We start from the raw sequence: 22637 nt of genomic DNA on the forward strand, positions 1-22637 counted from the left end.
ATAGGATCATATTTTCATGCTTGTGAGTGGATAGTTGAGTGTTCTCATAAAAGTATTAACTTCTAAAAGTATTATCTTCACTAACATTCTTTACTAACTCTTCAATTGTATTAACTTCTATTTCAATGTCATTTACTTTATGCTCTTTTTATTCTATGTCATTTACTTTATGCTATTTTTATTCTATGTCATTTACTTTATATTTTATGTTTAGAATTTCATATCATATTGTTTGTGATTATGCCATTTTGTTCTTTGTCCATTTGGACCTTCCTTTTATATCATTGTAAAGAAGACACTAGTAAAAAAAAGAAACTTGTTTTTCCTAACTCATGAACTTGTGGTTATTATCCTTGACATCATTGTGGAGTTATGGACTTAGAATTAGGATCTTGACCCTTGATTTGGGACTTATGATTTGAGACCTTGGAATTCATTAGATACCTGTGACTTTGTACTTCTCTGTGAGGACTTGGCTTGGTTACTTTGGGTTCATTTGATACATGGATTGTGATTTTCTTATCTTAGTTTATTTAAGACTTAATTCAAAGGAGGGAATTCTTGCTTGACTTATATCATGAAGCTTGCTATCTCTTTGTTAAATCTTTCCTCCCTAGCCTTTACTTTATGCTCTAGGATAGTCTTTTCTTCTATTCCTCTTATTTAATTTTCAAAACCTTCTCTCTTTTTCACAATATTCTTGCTTTTTAACTTGGACCACTTTCTCAATAAACCTTAACTTTTGTCAAGTGATTTTCAAAACCTTTTTCTTAATAAATGTTAATCCATCTTAAGCATACTCAGACTAATATCAAAGGACTAAAAAAATACTTAACTCATTCAAACCATTTTGTGCTCTTGTGAACTTTTCCTTTTAAAACATTTCTCAAGGTGTTAGACATAAGTCATTTCCATAGTTGAGTTATAACTCTCATGTCTCCATAGTATTGATGATAATTATTTTCCATCTGTGGGAGCTAGTGGCATACTTGTTGATCCTTATCCAAGTTGGAGTTCTTCTCATGATGATGCAAAGTTCTCATACTTGTGGGTGACTAGTTGAGTATTCTCCTTAAAATGACAAAATGTATTTTCCCTAAAAAATGAATCAAAACAAACTCCTTTAGTTATTTTTACCATGAACTATGAGGTTTTGATTCTCCATTTCACTTTGTTGGTACGTAGGCATGAGACTTCAAAAGTCTTGGCAAACATAAAAAAAATAAGAAAAAAATATACTTATTTTCTCATCTATACAATATTTTAAAGACAACACCCTTTTCAAACCAAAATGCACACATTTTCAAAGAGTTTCCCATGGAGTACCATGGATGTTTAGGGTGCTAATACCTTCCATTTTCATAACTAACCCCCGGACCCTTGTTCTCTTTTTATTAGTTTTGTTTTAAAAATTATTTGGGTTTTATTCGTACTTTTTCCCTCTTCCTTTGGAAACAATAAAAGTGTGATGGCGACTCTTTCTTTGCGAGTTAAGTTAATCAATAGCTTAATCTTAAAAAAATTATCGCTACAGAAAAGTGGAGACTCTACTGGGGAGTAGTCCCTAGTGGGTTAATCCCTTCTTTGTTTTTATGTATATATTATGTTTGTTGTTGTTTCTTATTGTTTGTTTTGTCTGGTGCTTGGTGATCTCTATGTGGTGAGATAAGTCCTATACCCCGAATTGAGAGCTCTTATGATAGGAGGGTTGTATATTCATGTTTGGCTTACATGGAGTTAATCCTTAATAAGCTGACTTGAGATCCCCCGCTCAGTAGAGGCCCCTTTGGGATTATTGATGTCACACGAGTAGTCGTAGTTGGCATTACTTTTTCCGACCTGGGAGCCGAGAAGCTGAGGACCTTAGAACCCTTAACCCATCTTAGCCTTTTAGAACGTAGTGCGGTGGCTATTCAGGTGTAGACTTGAATTAGTTGTTACACGATACTACACTCGGACGAGTTTCTCTTGAGAATATTATTGGTTGACGAGTAGTCGTATAAACGGATAATATCCAAAAGATGTAATTACGAGTTTGGGAACTTTTTAGAACCTTATTCTACAGGTGATTATACTCTTAGTACATACATTGTGGGTTGGTTCTTACCCTTGACTCCATGCTCGTGACTCCGAACCTTTGGACCTATTTTGGGTGCCTTGTGTGACCTTGTTTGTGATTGTTGCATCATGCACTCATGGCATTCATAAGAATTTTAATTAATTTTCAAGGAACTTAGAGACTCTTGTTGCAAACATCGCAAATATTTTGATCATGGATATTGGAAGGAGGAGCACTCGGAAATATAGTTTCAGATGTCCTGATCTCATGGAATTTAGGAAGCTAGCATCTTTTGTGGATGCTCCTAAGGGTTTCAGAGACCGTTTTGGAAGACTTTTATATGTGCTATCTACTAACGTTGAGGATGGTCTTCTCTATACTTTGGTTCAGTTTTATGATCATGTCTACCAGTGTTTCACTTTCCCTGATTATCAGTTGTTTCCTACCATAGAGGAGTATGCTTATATTTTGGGTATACCAATTTATGATAGAGTTCCTTTTTGTGGGGTGGAAGGAATTCTTTAATCTTGGGTTATTGCTGAAACCATTCATCTGAGAAAGTCCGACATAGATGCCAATCTCACTGTCAAAGGGGGCATCAGAGGGTTGACTTCGAAGTTTTTATTAGAAAAGGCCTTTTCTTTTGCTAATTCTAATAGTATGGTGGCATTCGAGATTTTTCTTGCCTTACTCATCTATGGTTTGGTCTTGTTTCCTAACATTGATAATTTTGTTGATGTTAATGTTATGAGGATCTTCTTGATTGGGAATTCGGTTCCAACTCTGCTCAGTGATACTTATTTCTCCATTCATCATAGGAATTCTAAAGGAGGTGGAAGTACTGTCTGTTGTGTGCCGTTACTATATAAGTTGTTTATTTGGCAATTGTCACAGTCTCCTATCTTCCAAGAAAACAAGGATTGTTTAAGGTGGTCTTAAAGACTCATGTCTCTCACCAATGATGACATAACTTGGTATTCTTCTGTTTACAACGATGTCGAGATTATTGATAGTTATGGAGAGTTCTCTAATGTACCTCTTCTTGGTACATAAGGAGGAATTAACTATAATTCGACATTGGTGAGACATCAACTTGGGTTCGCTATGAAGGACAAACCTAATAACACTTTGTTAGAAGGTTTATTTTTCCAATAAGGGAAATACAATAAAGGGTTGAAAGCTAGAATGATACTTGCTTGGCATAATGTTCATAAGAAGGGAAAAAGTGAGCTTAGATTGAATAATTGTGTAGCTTTGGAGCCTTACACTAGTTGGGTGAAGAATATAGCAAAGGAATTCAAGATGTCATACGCTTATGAAAGACCTATGTCCTTAGTAATGGTCAAATATCCCACTATTAAAGGCATAAAGGAGTTGCAAGAGGTTTTGGATAGGATGACACAAGAGAGGGATGGTTGGGAAAACAAATTTCACACCTCACACCTTGAGAAAGTAGAATTGCAGAAGCAGCTAAAGGAGAAGGACAACTTGATAGAATTTCTCGAGCAACGTGCTATGAAGAGATCCAGAGGCCAGGAGGATTTATTTTCCTCTAACAGTTCATCATCCACTCATCTTCCTACTTCTGGAATTTGGAAAGGCATTGTCAATAAACTCGTGATAGAGAAGGGTGCTATGAAAAGCAGCTACAAAAGAGAGATCAAAAGGCTTCGCAAGAAGTGTCAGCTTGGAGTTGAGTCGTCATCAGACATGATCCCATAAATCTAGTTTCTTTCCTTTTATGATAATTGAAATTGTATTTCTGATTGTAATCCTTTCTATTATTAATAAAATGACATTTTCAGTATATAAAAATGCATTATTCCCATTATGATATTTGCATTTAAATATCATGTATCATGTTGCATCTTGGTCTTGCTTTGAGCAAGTTCAATAGGGGTCTTATTTATTTCTTGGTCTTCATTCAGACAAGTTGTCTCACCGGTATAATACTCGAGCTAATCATTTGAAAAAGATGGACCGCCTAGAGCAAGAGAATCGTGAACTCTGTTAAGAGGTGAAAACTTTGAGGGATGGTTACGAAAGGCTTACTGCTATGATGGAAGTTTTGGCGGCTTCTCAAAATCAGCCTCCACCTCCTCCTCTGGCTCCACTTTAAAGGACTATGATTTATGAGATTGTCTCTATTCCCATCTCAGTGGCTCCCATCAGTGCTCCACAACACCACATACCTTTTGGTTTCTCTTAGAGCATGCCTCCCAACTTTGTGCCTGAGGGGTACCAATCTGAAGTTCCAGTGGCTCAACTTGTGATGTCAGCACCACCTCTCATGGTCACACTGTTCCTTACATTGAAGAACATGTCTTTCACGCTAACCAAAGTGAGACTGTTGGTGTTTATGAAAGAATTAACGAGTTCCAAGATCAATTTCAGGCTATGCAGAAAAAGATTCAAGCTTTGAGGGGGAAAGATTTGTTGGTGCAAGCCCTAGAGGCCAATACTTTTGGTACTTGTATCGAGTTATTTATTAATAATAAAAGTATTTTTCTTTATTATGTTTGTTTAATAAAGTCCCTAGAATAGCTAGTCTGTTTAATGTATCAAGTGTGACTTAATCATGATATCCCATTAAACATAAGGACATTATTCTTAAAGTATCTGTAGTTGAGCTTTGTTGTGAAGTGGGATAACATCAAAGCATTAAGACTATTATGTGTATAGGCTGATGATCACATCTCATGGATCATGGATAAGGAGGTATAAAGTCTTAAACATAGGTATGAATATTAGGAGTAATATTTATACTAGATTTGCCTGCTATGAGAATACTACATAGAATGTTATGCAAAGTGTCATAAGTTATTCTCATGGTGATAGTGGTGTATACCACCATTCGACCTGAAACCACTATGGACCCCAGATGTAGAGTCGAGTGCTTTATTGTTGATCAAATATTGCCCGTAATTGGATGACCATAAAGACAGTTGATGGGTATTCCACGAAGCATGTTGAGGCACATGAGTGACCTAGATGAAAGTTGCCCATCCCGCGTAACAGGATAAATGTCTAAGGGCCCAATATTGAACTGGACAAGGATGACACGGTCTATGCCTTGTGTTCAATATATACATAAGGGAAAAAAAGGGTAATTGTACATACAAGTATTATCATAAAAAAGGATTTGTCAGATCACATGACATTTTCGTGTCTTGGGTAGCAGTGGGGTGTTGCTAGATACCGCTCACTGTTTATTATGTTAAATACGTAATTCAATATAATTGCCAATATCGTGAAAACCTACAGGGTCACGCACAAGAGTAAATACCGAACACCGCAAGATATGGTGCACTTGAGTGAATTGTAGAACATCGTAAGGTACAATGCACTTAAGTAGAATACGAAAATTGGAAAGGTACCACACACTTAAGTGATTTCCGGTATACCATAATATATGGACCACATACACTTAAGTGAGCCTTTAAGCTTGCAGCCCACACAAGTGGTTCTATAAATAGAACCCTTGTGCAGAAGCATTTCAATTTATGATGAAACTTTGTTTCTCTTTCTCTCTCTCTCTCACACTCAAAGCCTTCATTTATAGCAGCTAGCACTGAGACTCAAGGAATTTGTTTGCATGGACTGAGTAGAGGTGTTGTCACCATTCAACGTGCATGATCACTCCTTAGATTTGCATCAAAGGTTTCAATCACTACAAGAGGTAACAATTTCTATCACTGATCATGCTCATTCGTAAGGATCATTAAAGGAAATTTTTTAATTTCTACTGCGTTTTGGATCACAATTTTCCTTCAAGAACTGTTTGGGAAAAATGCTCATGATCCGAGTTTGGTTCCTAATGTGAAGATTCAACATAAATTCAAGGTTTCAGATTTCGAAAAATAAAAAGGCAACTCCTGTCCTCTGAGTCATCTGGTGATGTACACTCGTAAGATGTCGACTAAGACTGACAACCATCAATTTTTGATCCATTACTTTCAAGACATTTTGATTGGGGTTTGCTCTGAAATGGTATATGGGGCTCGACAGTAATCAGATCCGGACGTTCAATGACCTAGGTGATGGTTTTGTTCACAGTACAAGTATAATATCGACATGGCGCCAGACAGGGATCAATGTCGTGCTATGTCCCGCAAGGAAAAATAAACCTTCAAGGAATACGAGCAGTGGTTGTGCGAGATTGCTGCACATGTTAGTCCTCCGTTGGAGGAAAAAGAAATGAAAAAGGTGTTTTTGAAGACGCTGAGTCAGTTATATTACGATCGGATGGTAGCAAGTTTTCCTAGTGACTTTACTGAAATGGTGAGTCTGTGTTTGAGGTTAGAAGTAGGCGTTCATGAGGGACAGTTGAAAGAAGGTAGTTCATATGATGGTTCCATAAAGTATGGGAATGGTTTATCAAAGAAGAAGGAACACAATGCAAACACTATCTCACAAGAGACATGTAGAAGGCTTCCGAGGAATAGTGAACATCATCAGCATGTGGCGTCTATAACTACAGTTATTAATTCTACTTCAGTTTCTCAAGCAACACCGAGTTATCAACCGCATTTCCAGCAACGCACGAATCAACAGAATCGTGCCCAGAGGCCTGTACAATTTGACCCAATCCCGATGACTTATACAGAGTTGTTTCCTACTTTAATTCAGAAGAATTTGGTGCAAATAAGAACTCCACCAGTTGTTCAGAAAGAGCTTTTGTGGTGGTATAAAGCTGACCAACATTGTGAATTCCACCAAGGAGCACCTGACCATCATATTGAGAATTATTTCACCTTAAATACTGAGGTAATAAGGTTAGTACAAAGTTGTATTTTGCCGTTTGAAGATTACAATCCTAATGTACAAGCTAATCTGTTACCCAAACATGGGAATACAACTGTCAATATTGTCAAAGGATGTCCAGGGAAGTATCGAGTTTTTAATGTCAATCTAACTAGAAAATCCTTGGTTGAAATGAATGCTACTTTATGTGAATTGAGATATTATGAGCATGACCATGCTTCTTGTCACCATTCAACGTGCATGATCACTCCTTAGATTTGAATCAAAGGTTTCAATCGCTACAAGAGGTAACAGTTTCTATCACTGATCATGCCCATTGGTAAGGATCACTAAAGTAAAATTTTAATTTCTACTGCGTTTTGGATCACAATTTTCCTTCAAGAACTGTTTGGGAAAAATGCTCATGATCCGTGTTTGGTTCCTAATGTAAAGATTCAGCATAAATTCAAGGTTCCAGATTTCGAAAAATAAAAAGGCAACTCCTGTCCTCTGAGTCATTTGGTGATGTACGCTCGTAAGATGTCGACTCAGACTCACAACCATCAATTTTTGATCCATTACTTTCAAGACATTTTGACTGGGGATGCTCTGAAGTGGTATATGGGTTTGACAGTAATCAGATCCCGACGTTCAATGAACTAGGTGAGGGTTTTGTTCGCTAGTACAAGTATAATATCGACATGGCGCCGGACAGGGATTAACTCCGTGCTATGTCCCGCAAGGAAAAATAAACCTTCAAGAAATACTAGCAGTGGTGGTGCGAGATTGGTGCACATGTTAGTCCTCCATTGGAGGAAAAAGAAATGAAAAAGTTGTTTTTGAAGACGTTGAGTCAGTTATATTACGACCGGATGGTAGCAAGTATGCCTAATGACTTTACTTAAATGGTGAGTATGTGTTTGAGGTTAGAAGTAGGCGTTCATGAGGGACAGTTGAAAGAAGGTAGTTCATATGATTGTTCCATAAAGTATGGGAATGGTTTACCAAAGAAGAAGGAACACAATGCAAACACTATCTCACAAGAGACATGTCGAAGGCTTCCGAGGAAGAGTCAACATCATCAGCACGTGGCGTCTATAACTATAGTTATTAATTCTGCTCCAGTTGCTCAAGCAGCACCGAGTTATCAACCGCATTTCCAGCAACACACGAATCAACAGAATCGTGCCCAGAGGCCTGTACAATTTGACCCAATTTCGATGACTTATACAGAGTTGTTTCCTACTTTAATTCAGAAGAATTTTGTGCAAACAAGAACTCCACCGGTTGTTCAGAAAGAGCTTTTGTGGTGGTATAAAGCTGACCAACATTGTGAATTCCACCAAGAGCACCTGACCATGATATTGAGAATTATTTCACCTTGAAGACTGAGGTAATAAGGTTAATACAAAGTTGTATTTTACCGTTTGAAGATTACAATCCTAATGTACAAGCTAATTTGTTACCCAAACATGGGAATACAACTGTCAATATTGTCAAAGGATGTCCAGGGAAGTATCGAGTTTTTAACGTCAATCTAACTAGAAGATCCTTGGTTGAAATGAACGTTAATTTATGTGAATTGAGATATTACGAGCATGACCATGCTTCTTGTCAAGTTTGTTGCAGAGATCCCCGAGGATGTGCTGTTGTGAAAAGGGACTTACAAGAGATGTTGGATCAGAATCTTATTCAAGTTATGAGGGATAGAAATGAAGATGAGCATGAGATGAACGTCATAGCTCCCCGTTGTGATTGCGTATGATGGTCAAGAGATTGTTGTTTCTGTAAGAACAAAATTCAGTATCTACAATTCATCTCTAAGATTTTGATGATAACAAAGGATGAAAGAAATTGGTACCCTAACAAAATTTATCTAAGTGTGCAGAACTCTAATAAAAAAGAAGTTAGATAGACATATATCAGATACAGACAAAAGTTCGAAATGACCACTTAGAAGGTACTTAAGCAGAAGCTCTGACTCTGAGCAAAGGAAGCATACAAAGCTCAACGAAGAAAGAGATATCAGACACTCTGAAGTGGAAGAGCGCACTCTAGGATCTGAAGCTTTTACACTCTAATGTAATCAATCAAGCAGGCATGGAAAACCTCTGAAGTCAGTCAGCTGTAAGCAACTATCTGAATATGTACATGCTGAAAAGAACCTCTGAAGTCTGAACACTCTAATTCAGAAATGATTACCAAAGACTTAGCTATGAAGTCTTCCACCTATGGCAAGAATCTAATTTTAGAAGAAAGTTAAAGCACCCCAAATTTCTATGGAAAGAACACGGAGATTTATGACATTAATCATCTATCATTACCAAAGATCCCTTCTTCCAACGGACTCTTCATCAACCCCTATATATAGGATGGATCTCTTCTTGTTTTTCAGAAACTTCAACTTTTGGTGTAGGGTGGATGTCACGGTGCCTGCCTCGTGAATCCATGGTCTGCCAAGCAAACAGCTGTAAAACTGATGGATGTCCATGACCTGGAAAGTGATCTGGAAATCACTAGGTCTAATCTTGATCGGGAGTTCAAATTCGCCGATCACGGTTTTCCGCGATCCATCAAACGCCTTCACGACCACTCTGCTCTATCTCATGGGAGGCCCCTGGTATGAAAGCTTAGCAATAGTGGATTTTGGTAACACGTTGAGTGATGATCCTGTGTCCACCAACACATTGGACAAGGCATCATCTTTACAATTCATTGAAATGTGTAAGGACAAATTGTGGTCTTTTCCCTCCTCGGGAAGATCAGCATCACAAAAGCTCAAATTGTTGCAAGCGGTTATATTTGCAACAATGCTATCAAACTGCTCAATAGTGACATCGTGATCCACATATGCCACGTCCAACACCTTCTACAAAGCTTCTCGGTGTGGCTCAGAATTCATCAGCAAAGATAAGACAGATATCTTTGATGGAGTTTGAAGCAACTGCTCCACAACATTGTACTCACTCCTCTTGATGAGCCTCAGCATCTCATCACCATCCTCTTTTAACATGCCAGACTGGCCAACCAGGATAAGAGTATTACTATTTTTGACAACAACAGAGTCAACACCCTTCACAGCAGGGTTAACAACAGTTCTCTTCATGACGTCCTCATGGGATTTCAGCAGCGCCGAGAAAACACGACCGCTACGGGTCACACCACTGACGTCAGAAATGCTCACTACAGAAGTTGAGGGCAACGACACCTCCTTCCCATCTTCCAGCATCCCAGCGTTGTACCTGTAGGGAACAACCTTGTTTGATGAATATGGGACAGGACCTGCTGGCTTGATCACAAGAGTTGGTGATACCTTCTTCTTGCTGCCATCAAACTTGACGACAACAGACTCAGGAAGTTTAAATACCAGGGTGATAACATCGACTTCGTCCTCATTACGATTCTGAAGTATTTAGATCATCCCTTGATCAATCATCTCTTGGATGTCCTTTCTAACTTGTCGGCATCCTCTCTCATTGATAGTGCACACTTGGCACCTATCATGGTCATGCTCGTAATGACTGTGTTCACACAACAGCTTATGCATCTCGATCAAAGACTGCCTTATGTCATTAACATACAGGACTTTATATTTGTCAGGGAATCCCTGGACCATGTTAACAGCTTCTTTCCCATGCTCGGGCTATAGGTTCTTCTTAACATTAGGACCTACGTCCTCAAAAAACAAAATCCCACTTCTCACAAGGTCTTGCACCTTGGTCTTCAACGGGTAACAATTATCCACATCATGTTCGGGGGCACCGGAATGATATCCACAATGAAGCTTTGGCTTATACCACCACTGAGGGTTGGTTGGTACAGCGGGACGGTCTCGTGGAGTAATCAACTTCCTATCAATCAAGGAAGGATACAGTTCAGCGTAAGTCATCGGAATCGGGTCAAAAGTTACCCTCTTCCTCTCGTAGTTGTTGGTGCTAGTGTTATTGTTGTTTCGAGGCTGGTAGGCCTGTTGCTATTGACGATGTTGTTGTTGTGGTTGTTGATGGTGAACTTCTTGAAAAGCAGGTGCTATGTGAGCCACCCGGTGTTGGTTGACGGCAGGGCGCTCGTCCTTCCTCCTTACAGAGGGCCTTCTCTTAGTGTGAGAGGACACAACATGTGTCTCTCCCTCCTTCTTCTTAGCAAAGCTCCCATACCTCTTTGCTGAAGAGTTGTCTTCTCTGGATAACCGTCTTTCGCGGACCCCTTCTTCCAATCTCATTCCCATATTCACCATTTTGGTGAAGTCTGAGGGAGCACTGGCGATCATTCTTTCATAATAGAAAGAGCTCAAAGTATTCAAAAAGATCTTTGTCATCTCCTTCTCTTCCAGGGGTGGCACTATCTGAGCTGCCAATTCGCGCCATCTCTGGGCGTACTCCTTGAAGGTCTCTTTGTCCTTCTGCGACATTGCCCTTAACTGGTCTCTATCAGAAGCCATATCCATATTATATTTATATTGCTTGACGAAGGCCTCGCCAAGATCGTTGAAAGAGCGGATGCTAGCACTCTCCAGCCTCATATACCACCGAAGCGCAGCACCAGACAGGGTATCCTGAAAGTAGTGGATAACCAGTTGATCGTTATCTATCTGAGTTGATGTCTTGCGAGCATACATCACAAGATGGCTGAGTGGGCATATGTTTCCCTTATATTTCTCAAAGTCGGGTACTTTGAATTTAACAAGGATCTTCACGTTGGGCACAAGGCACAACTCAGCAGCACTTTTACCAAAGAGGTCCTTACCCCCTCATAGTTTTCAGTTCCTTGCGCAGCTCAAGGAATTGGTATTTCATCTCGTCCATCTTTTCATAAACATCTGGACCCTCAGACGACTCAGAGTGATAGATGGTGTCTTCAACTCGGGGAAGGGTGTGCACAACGGGAGGTGGCACAGATAGGACCGGGCTAGATACCAGCAAAGAAGTGAGAGTAGGAGCAAAACCCTCTGGCACAAAGTTAGCAGGCATTCCCCAAGGGAACCCGGTTGGCATAGACAGAGCAGAATAGGTCGTTGCAGCAGGCACAGTAGAAGTTGCTATCTCTGACATAACAGTCCTCGCGGGAGGAGTTGCAGGAGTTGGCGAAGCTCGGCTCTGGGCGGCCAGAACTGACTCCATCATGGCAGTCAGCCTAGCAATCCCTTCTTTCAATTCCCGGTTCTCTTGCTCTAAATGCTCCATTATCCTTGGATGATTGGCCCTTGTATTATACCGGTGCGTCAGCTTGTCTTCAAAATAAATAAAGAGCAAAGAGTTAGACCACTGATCAAGAGCTCAAAACAAAACCTAGTTATGCATATGATGCATGCAATGTTTGTGTATATGGTTAGTTTTTAATCAGAGGAACTTTATAGAGATCTATTTGTAAATATTTGAAAATATTTATCTTTTAAGACATATAGGGAATACTCATAGCAATAATATTTGGAAACATTTTACACCAATGAAGTAGTACAGTTTTGGTAACCAAAATAGAATACAAGAGAGAAGGAGAATGAACATCCTATGGAGCCCTAGAAGCAATCATTCAAAGATGTCGAGATCGGACGATAAGATGCACGAAGCCTCTTCACCTCTCTCTCATAAGCTGCTTCCATATCGGCCTTCTCCTTGGCGAGCCGATCATACTTCCTCTCCCAAAACCTGAATGATTGAGGAAGAAGAGAAGTAACCATATCATTAGGCTCATCAATAACCTGATGCTCTAGAAATTCTATCACTGCATCCTTATCTATGAGTTGCTGAAGTAGTTCCTCTCGCTCACGAACCCAAGCATGCGATTGGTATTCATCTCTCAACTCCTCTACTCCTTGGTTAGGGAGGGTTGAAGGTCCAACCATAACCATAGGGGTAGGTCTCGGATAATCATAAGGCATGCGGTACTCAAGAGCTCTCTTCCTCACCCAAGCGGTGTAGGGTTCCAAAGCAATGCAATTCTTCGGACCAAGCTCCTTCCTTCCCTTCTTATGAACTTTGCGCCAGGCGCGGACCATCCTATCCTTCAAATTATGGGGATCTTTACCCTCTTGAAAGAACACACCTTCCAACAGAATGTTGTTAGGTTTATCCTTTAAGGGGAACCCAAGCTGACGGCAAGCTAAAACAGGGTTGTAGTTAATTCCACCACATGTACCAAGAAGAGGTACATTGGAGAACTCGCCATAAGAATCAATAATCTGAACGCCATCATACACACGATTATACCAAAAGATATCAGCATTAGTGAGATACATAAGTCTCGTGGACCACCGTAGACATCCCTTATTCTTCTTGAAGGCGAGCGTTTGAGGCAAGTGCAAAATAAACCACTTGTACAACAGAGGCAAACAACACACAATGGATCCACCACCCTTTGCATTCCTCATATGCAAAGAGAAATAAGTGTCACCCAACAGAGTCGGAACGGGATTAAGAGAAGAGAAAATCCTAATAGCGTTCACATCCACAAAATTGTCGATGTTGGGAAATAACACTAGCCTATAGATGAGAAGTACAAACAAGGCCTCAAAAGCTTCCTTACTCATGGCCTTCCCAAACAAAGTAGCTTTGGCAATCAGAAAATCAGATGGGAGACCTTGAATTCCACCTTTGGTAGTCATATGAGCAATAATATTAGATACATCTATGTGAAGCATGTCAGCAATCTCTTGGGAAGAAGGAACCCTCTCCAAACCACTGAACGGCAACTGATCCAAGATAGTTATACCCACATGATAGGCATACTCCTCAAGTGTAGGCAAAAGCTGGAAATCCGGAAAAGTGAAGCAACGATACAAAGGATCGTAGAACTGCACCAACACACTCATCAGACCTTCATCCACTTGGGTAGAAAGAATAGACAGGAGCTTCCCATAATGAGCTTTAAACTCCAAGGGCTCTAATACATAAGATGCCAAACTCCTTAACTCTTTCAGGTCAGGTTGTCTGAAACTGTATTTCTTCGTATTCCTTCTTTACTTATCCATGTCTGAAATTTGCAAATAGACCCCTTAAGTTCCTTGAAAACTCTTTATTGTTGATGATATGGATGCAAATGAATGCATGAATGCAACAATCACACTCAAGGATCAAGCAAGTCACGCCATACAACGGTCACGGGATGGCTCAAGTCATCGTCAATATCAATCATCCATTTTGGTGGATTATGGTTTACACCTTATCAACACCCAAGTTCCATTGATATTGAAGATATATAAGAACGGATTAACCGCAAATCAAGGGTTTGTTGTAAGTCACGAGCATGGAGTCTCGGTTAAGAACCACCCAATGGGAGTGTACTATGGTTAAACCTGACAATCATGTTCTAAAAAGGTCCCCATAGTCATCCTCTCATCTTTTGAATATTATCGGATAAAACGACTACTCGTATTCCAAAAATATTCTCAAGAGAAATTCTTATGAGTGTAGTATCGCGTAAGAATCGTATCAAATCTTTCACTTGAACGACCTTCGCACTACGTCCTAAAATAGGCCAATATGGGCTAGGTATCTAAGGTCCTTGGCTTCTAAGATTTATATTGGAAAGAGTAATGCCTAACCACGACTACTCGTGTGACATTATTGATCCCAACAAGACCTCCACCAAGTGAATGGGCTTGCAAGTCAACTTGCTAAGGAATAACTCCACACAAGTCAACAAGACTATGCCATTCTCCTATCAGAAGTGCACTCGAGTTCGGGTATAGAACTCATCTCACAAGAAACCACCAAGCATACAAGCAATTAGTATATCAAGCAATTCATACATTACAAACAATTCAATCATCCCAAATTTGCACAAAAATATGTCACGAATAAATATAAACATACAACACAGATAAGCAAAAAGTAGGCTAAGCCCACTAGGAAAATTTCATTCCCCAACAGAGTCGCCACTTTTCTATAGCGGGGTATTCGTTACCTTATGGTTTATTGACTAAACCAAAAGTAAACATACAATTCGAGTCGCCACCGCACTTTTATTTGTCCAAAGGAAAGGCTAAAAAGTGAACAAAAGCCAAGTAAGAAGTTTTATCAAATAAAAAACTAATAAAAATGTCAGAGATCTAGCTAAGAGGGTTGTTTATAAAATGGGAAGGTTTTACGCACCCAAAACATCCTTAGTACTCTAAGGGAACCTCTTTTTGCAAATGTGTGTTGTAGGTCGGTATTTGTGAAAATATGTGCAAAGGATTGGGGGGGTGAAAAGAGAATATATTATATTTTCAATTTTGTTGTTTGAATGGATGAACCCATTGCCTACGTACCATCACAAAGGTAGGATCAAAACCTCGTAGTTCGGGGTAAAAATCTTAAATATTGGTGAATTGATTTGTCCAAAAGCCTAAAGGTCTTTTATTATCAAAGGGAGAAAACTCAACCTAAACCAACAATCCACCATGTGACGAAGGCTTCAATATACTAGTGAGGGGTTAACCCTATAATAAGTATGGAAGACTTATAGTCCAATCACTAAGGATGAGGTGAGGTTTACATCAACCACTATGATAACTCAAACCTATAGCTAATGTTTATGAAAAGTTTTAACAAAGATGGCCATTGGAACCACAAAATCAACTTGAAGTGAGTTGTATTCACAAGTTAGATTTATTTACAAAAATGAAGTCAAAGTAGAATTAAGGTTCATTCACAATGAGTATTGATGAAAAGAATTTTGAAAAGTCAAAGGCATAAGGCCTAGGTTTCTAATTTGAAAACAATGTCAAAGTTTGCACAAAAAGAGTTTGGTTTGGGTTAGAGTGGAGATAAGAAGAGAAGGGCTAGTACTAAAGCATACAAAGATAAGAGAGAAGATAAAACCCTTGGAGTTCCTTTTCTTGAAATCATAGAGATGACTCAAGATGCTCCTTTCCTTTGAATTTAGCAAACAACAAGCAATCACATAATATTTGGATTCAAGCTCCTAGGATCTCCATTTGGCTTGTCTCTCTTAACTTGGCTACTCATGACAATGGTCCTTCTTACTATCTCAAGATGGAATCCATATCACACAAGAACAAACATCAAAAAGTTCACAACACAATAAGAGGAATGGACAAAGAATGAGTTTTGGAAAGGAAGTCCTTTGAAGTCAACTTTGAAATTTAGCATTCTAAAGGCATGAGACCTAGTTGCTCTTCAACAATTTTGCATTCTAAAGGCATGAGGCCTAGTTGCTCTTGAACTTCTTTAAGCATAGGTAAGTCCTAATTCTAAGTCATTTCTCCTTTTTGCATTGGGTTCACACAAACAAAGACAAAAAACCACAAGACAACAATATATTTATATACAATAATAAGCTCAAATGAGCAAAAGGAAAATGGCATAAACATAAAATATATGCTCAAGTGAGCAAAGTGAAAAGAAATATGAATAAATGAGCAAGAAGTAAATTGCATTAAAGTAAATTGCAAGAAATTAAATGCTCAAATTAAAGTTAGTAGTTAGTATAGTAATGTTAGTTTGTCATAAGAGAATTTAGCGTTATGTTAAGCAATCGTAAGTGGACTAATGTAGTAGTCACGCCTATCTGAGACCGGTCAATAAAACTATAGGCAAATAAACACAAGTTATAGATCATGACTAGTAAGTCAAACTCCTAAAACTTGCCATGTCAAAAGAAAAGAGAAAAGCCTTGTATGGACTTTAGGTTTTTTGCTTGACCAAGAAGCAACCTATCTTGGACACAAAGCAACTCACTTGATCATGGATCAAGTTGAGTTTGATTTGGATCAAAGAAGATTCAACCTCTCCTTTGTCAAGGCTAACCATAAGAAATTAACTCATTGGCCAAAATAAAAAGAAAGAGATGAAGATGAAATGAATGAAAAGAGAAATCAAATGTCAAACACAATTGGTCAAAAGTGAAATAAATCATCATGAACCAAATCTAAACAAAAGATAAATGAAGGTTACAAGTCAACAAGTCAAACATATTTTTTTTGATATTTTTGAATTAAAAATAAATGCAAAAATAAAATGGACAAAATATGGTCAAACCTCAAATTTAATTCAAATCAACTTGAACAAGTCCAATTAAATTCTCATAGGTCTAACATGGTCAAACAAGCTTTGACAAAAAAATTCAATAATTTTTGAAATTAGAAACTATTTTAAAATAATTAAAAACACTGAAAAATAACACAAATGAATTAAAATCTCAAATAAATCTAAAATCAATTAAGAAATTTATGAGATTATTTTTCATTGACTTATCATGATTCATATGTGTTAAGAAAATATTTTTGGATTTTTCGAATATCAAAAAGTAATTAAAATGAATTAAAAAACTATTAAAAACCAAATAATTCACCAAAAATATTAAATGAAGTCACAAAATTAATTAAAAATCAAAATATAAAACTAGATTTTTCAAGAAATTTTTTGGCATTGGTCTCATATTTTTGTGAGTTCAAATAAAATATTTATGAATTCTTGAAAATAATGGGAATAAAATGGAATTATCAGAAAATAATAAAAATAGCAAAAATGCGCTACCATTGGATCACTTCATTAATTGACGTGGCAATGATCTGAGGGCTCAGAGGCGCGGTCACATGATACTCCTTGGTCAAACGCGCAACCCATGGAATTAAAATAAGTCATAACATTCGAAGGCCACGATTAGAACGTTGCATCATGATCCAAAGGCCATAAAGCTCCCACGTGGGGATGGTGGTGGAAACCACCATCTTCTCCGGCTAGACAATTGATTCCGGCCACCACGCGCAGGGAAACAAACTTTAATGAAAATGAACAAGCATGGTATCAAAATGAAGCTGAGGTGATGTACATCACCCCTGTAACCATGGATTCTCCTCAAAGTTCCTATTTAAAGAGAAACCTGAGCTTGAAGATCATGGTGTTTGATCTAAAACAGCACGATTTGCAAAATTGAGACCACCACTGGCCTGCCTCATGCTTGAGGACATCAGAAAACAACAAGAACCAAAGCAATTCACATTGTATAGCAAGATCTGAATCAAAATTTTTTGGTGATATACCTCTGAAATGGAGCTTTAAACAACACGATTTGTCCAAGCTCTTGATCCAATTTTGATATGGAAATGTAATGATGATGCAAGGCTAAGGAATTAAGCTGTGAAGATCAACTAATGATGTTGAAGTTCAAGCTTGAAAATGAAATAGAAAAACTAAAATTCTTTAGGTGAGGGTTTGGTTTTCAATCCAGCAGCGTTTCAGATCTCCTTGTGGTTGATGTTTGAATGAGCATGAGCTTCTATTTATAGCTGGAATGGATGCAAGGTGGTGTTTGGCTCGTGTGCATGAATCTTGGATCCTTCATGCATGGGCCTCTACAGGCGCGTACAAAGCCCAAGAATGAATGGAAATGCATGCTGAGATCAAATGTAGTTGAACTGGACGTGCACAAGAGGCTGCACAAGCTTGCATTCCAAGTTATGATGTGAATTGCAAAAATGAGCATAAACATTAAGCTCTTTGAAACTCCCACATGGAAAATCTAAAAATGGTCATGTGAGTAATGGTTGGAAAGCTCTTGGAATAAGGAACAAAAGTCATGTTGGGCAAACATTCATTTGGAGTTTGGAAATTTACGAAAACTAGCTGTGAAGTTTGGGGTACAAAACATGTCTAGGTTCCCTTTTGAATTTTTTTAACCAAAACCAAACATATTCAAGCCCTTCCGCTTCAATGATGAAAGCTTCAAGTGGAAAAACCTACAACATCAAAGTTGTAGATCTTTCCAATATGATCAATTTAGACTAAAATTTTGCACCATTTGGATTTTTAATGAGAACGTTATGGACACTTGAAGTTGGGAATTTTTCAAATTCAATGACTTAGGTCTAAAGTGACCTATAATGTTTTGTATTATCACATGTTTTTATTTTAGGATTATGAAATTTTGTCCAATATAACATTTGAAGTAGACATCTTAAGATTTACAATGCATTTGATCTCACCTCAAAATCATAAAAATTAAGGGAGTTAGGTCCTTGGGAAGTTGACCCAAAATTAGGGTTTCAGTCAAAATGACCTATAATATTTTGAAATGAATGATGACATTAAATGTTTCAAATGGATGTTTGTTGAACATGAAAGTTGTTCATATTGTTCTTAAGAACATTTTTTATCTTGGGGTCATATTCATTTGACAAACCCATCACAAGTTGTGTCTCAGTGATCCTCAATTTAGTCAGATCACTTGACTGGTTAACTTCTCAAGGCCAAACTTCAAATCTTGATGAATGAATGATTGAGGATACTCACATAGGCTCATATATGCATAAAATAATGAATGAAAGAACTTCCCTTGATTTAATTTTATTATAGGTTGAGGTTGCTTCATGAGCAAGGCACAGTCAAAGCACAGTTGAATTAGGGTTTCCTTGGGAAACAATCCTCAAGCCCTTTGAGTTATCTTGATCAAATTGGTAAATTGAGATACTTGGGAGAAATATATGATGATTAAGAGATTTTTGGACCATTGACATGCTTTTTCTCATCTTCATCTATCCACTTCATTGAGCTTAGGAACCTCCTAGGAGCAAGGGAGCACATGATCACTTGAGCTTCAAAACAAAAAGAGTTAGTGACATATTTTTGTGCTTTTGGTTAGTAAGAAACATAGAAAAGCAATAATATACAATACAAGCATGCTTGGTGGTGTCAAACCATTCACACAAATCCCAAACCCTAGGGTTAAGGAGTCACACATGCTATGATCCTTGAGGCAATGCAATGAGAAATGATATGATGCCATGAGGGATCTTAGGGTCAAAATTAGGGTCTTACACAGACCATCAATGAGCTGATACCTCCACAAAACCCCTCGCTGAAGATAGATTCTCATTCATTCTGAAACACTTAAAAATTGGAAATTGCCCAGAATGAATCTAACGTGCTTCTCTGAAATAGTAAAATAAGGCTCTAAAAATAACATCTGGTATATGGATCTGACTCTGATACTTCTACCAGTTAGAAGCCATCTGAATCAGAAATCCTCAGGATCCAATCCCTTGGTATTCCTAAAGATCAAATAGATCAACATGTGGGTTATCTTGCGTCTGACCTTGGATCTTCTAGACAACTGTCTAGCAGAAATCAAGAGACAGACCCTTGAGATCTCCTCGAGCAGTGTGCTGATTTGGGGATTAGACTTCCATCATTAGCTGTAATCATGTCTCCCCTAAGCATGTCAACTCTTTTTCTGTGCCATCGTTAATTTTTTTTAACTACTCAACTGCTACCTAACGCTGTCGTTTGCATGTTTTCTATGTGTACTTATATTTTTCACACTTTCACACTTTTCACTCACATCCTACACAAACCTCTCTCCCTCTCAAGCTCCTCAAAGTTCTTCAATCTTCCTCAACTTCATCTTCTTAATGGATTCCCAATAACAATCCATCTACAACTACTCTCAACAGATTGAATCAACGGAACAACCTTCCAGTTCCTCTCAGCAAACAACTGCAACAACTGGTGTTATCTCCACCCCCATTTACAAAAAACCATACATCTTGGATCGTGAACCACACATTCATCTTCCTACTCCCTTTGACAAGCTTGAAGTTCTATGTGAATCCCTGCGGATTTTGAGAAGATGAAGAGAAATGGAATAGACTTTACTAAAGAACTCAGAAAGCAAGGATGGGAAAACTACTTTCAAAGGCTCTATGGTCCCGTCTATACATATCTGGTAAAAGAATTCTGGTGCTTTGCAGACTCAGATGATCATTATATCGTGTCATATGTTCTGGGGGTAAAAATCGTCAACACTGAGAAGTCCATCGACTCCCTTCTGAACATGGAGAAGACAGGGGGAAGGAGGATTTACAACATTAACCCTAGGGCAAAGTATATGTCCCAGGAAATTTTCCCAACCATCTTCAAACAGAACACTGAAGGAAACTCCTCCAAGAATAAGGAACTTCACCAGAACCTCAGAATCTGGCTGAAGACCATTCTGGGAACCATTCATCATCGCACAACATCCAACTCTTCTGACTACATCAACACTAACCAGAAGTGCATACTATACTGCCTCCACAAAGGGCTCAAGCTGAATCTGCCAGCGTTGTAGTTCAAATACCTGAGAGACTCTGTAAGAGACACCAGAAACAACATGAACCTTAGAACCTACATCCCTCTGGGAAGGCTGATTTCTGATGTTCTGATAGAGAGCGGGCTGGTGGATCACCTGATTCACCATAATCTGATGTAGGATGTCACCATTAACATTGGAAGGCCTCTAAACGCTCGCAATCTGAAGAGCATGGGAGTGATTGAGCAAATTCGGGTGAAACCCTCGTTGGACACCTCTTGAGAAGCACTCAAAGATCAGAGGAAGATTCCCAATGGCCTCTACCTCTTCTCCAAAATTAATCCTCCAGAGGTTATTGCACACTACCTGCAGGATCTGGCCAGTCCAAAAGTGGACATCTCAGAGTTCTCTGTTGATTGGCTGCCTGAGCATCCCCCAAACTTCATGAAGAGACAATGAGAACCCTCTAAGAAGTCAAAGAAGGCCAAGAAAGTAAAGCTGGGGGAACCTTCTATATCAAGACCTTTGGTCCCTCTGATTGAATCTCCAAGTAAGTCCTTGCCTCCTCATTCTCGCTCTGTAAATTTAAAACAAATTGCTTCTTCTCTTTCCCAGACCACACCCATCTATACTCACTCTGAACCCTCACCCTCTACCACTAAACCCTCTGATACTCCCATCTCTAATCCACCATCACCTCCCTTTCAAAAATGTAACCTCTCAACCATAACCTCACCAGTCTCTGAAGCTAAAATTCTTAATGAACCCATTTCACCACTCTCTTCAACACTTTCATCTCCATCTTACTACACCATCTCATTTGACTCAGAACCTTCTGACCCCCAATCCCCCACCTTGGCTCAGCTTCAGGCTCGTGCCCTTGCCTTATAATAACAACATGAACCAGAAGCTAACATTCCTCCACCATCTGAATAACCACCAACTCCACCACCTGAACAACCAATAACACCACAATCTGAACAACCACCAACTCCACCACCTGAACAACCAACAATAACACCATCTGAAACTCCCATCGTAACACCCTCTGAAAACATCATTATCCCTACCTCTGAACCTCCCGTTGACACTACCCACACACCACCAGCATCTCCACCCCCCATTCCTGAACCAGAACCTACCTTCCCCACCCTAGAAGAAGCAATTTCTTTATTTGTTGAGCAAAGGGTTAGAGAAGCTGCAGAGAATGCAGCTGATGCTGAAGCAAAAGTTGACGTTGAAGAGGCAACACACATAGTTGCAGAAGAAGCTACAAAAGAAAGCAATGATGCTCTGGCTCAAGGGGAGCCATCTCACTCTGATTTTTCTCCTCTTGTCATGAAGACGTTGGAAGAGCTGCAGAAGGAGCAACAGATTGCGAGAGCCATACTGGATCAACAGTACTCCGTTAACAACAATATTTAGAACCTGTTGACTCAGCTGCTCCAAAGGATGCCTCCGCCTCCGAACCCTTAGGCACTTAGGCTTTTCTTGTTGCTTTCCTCATGTTTTCTGCTATGTATTCTGTGTTCCCTTTTTTTTTCCGAATTTCTCCTTATCTGTACCTCTTTTTATCATATATGAAACTTTCTATTTTTCCTACTTTTTTATGTGCTAAGTCTTTTCGAGTCTGACAAAAAGGGGGAGAAAAAAAACAACTCTCATGAAAATATATTTAAACCTCTTGCAGCACTGCGCACATTAATCTCTTATGAAAATCAAAGTTATGCAGGATAATAACTCAGGTAAAAACTAGCTGCCACACAAGGAAAATTTGGTAAGAACTTCTGAAAAATCCTTATGATCTATCTCAGGGGGAGTCACC

The 22637-nt window shown here is 38.8% G+C and overlaps 1 protein-coding gene across 1 annotated transcript; it reads right to left on the reverse strand.

Moving 5' to 3' along the window:
• Positions 1–21678: 21678 nt before the first annotated feature.
• LOC127136655 (uncharacterized) lies at positions 21679–22068 on the reverse strand. Its single transcript, XM_051063192.1, has one exon. It carries the CDS (start codon positions 22066–22068, stop codon positions 21679–21681), a length of 390 nt encoding a protein of 129 aa, XP_050919149.1.
• Between the last annotated feature and the right edge of the window lie 569 nt (positions 22069–22637).

The sequence above is a fragment of the Lathyrus oleraceus genome, chromosome 4 (genome assembly GCF_024323335.1).
Source record: "Lathyrus oleraceus cultivar Zhongwan6 chromosome 4, CAAS_Psat_ZW6_1.0, whole genome shotgun sequence".
Classification (NCBI taxonomy): Eukaryota; Viridiplantae; Streptophyta; class Magnoliopsida; order Fabales; family Fabaceae; genus Lathyrus; species Lathyrus oleraceus.

Bases quoted from the DNA above. Each gene is read 5' to 3' on its own strand.
- LOC127136655 (XM_051063192.1), bottom strand. From the start codon at position 22,068: ATGTGTGTTGCCTCTTCAACGTCAACTTTTGCTTCAGCATCAGCTGCA.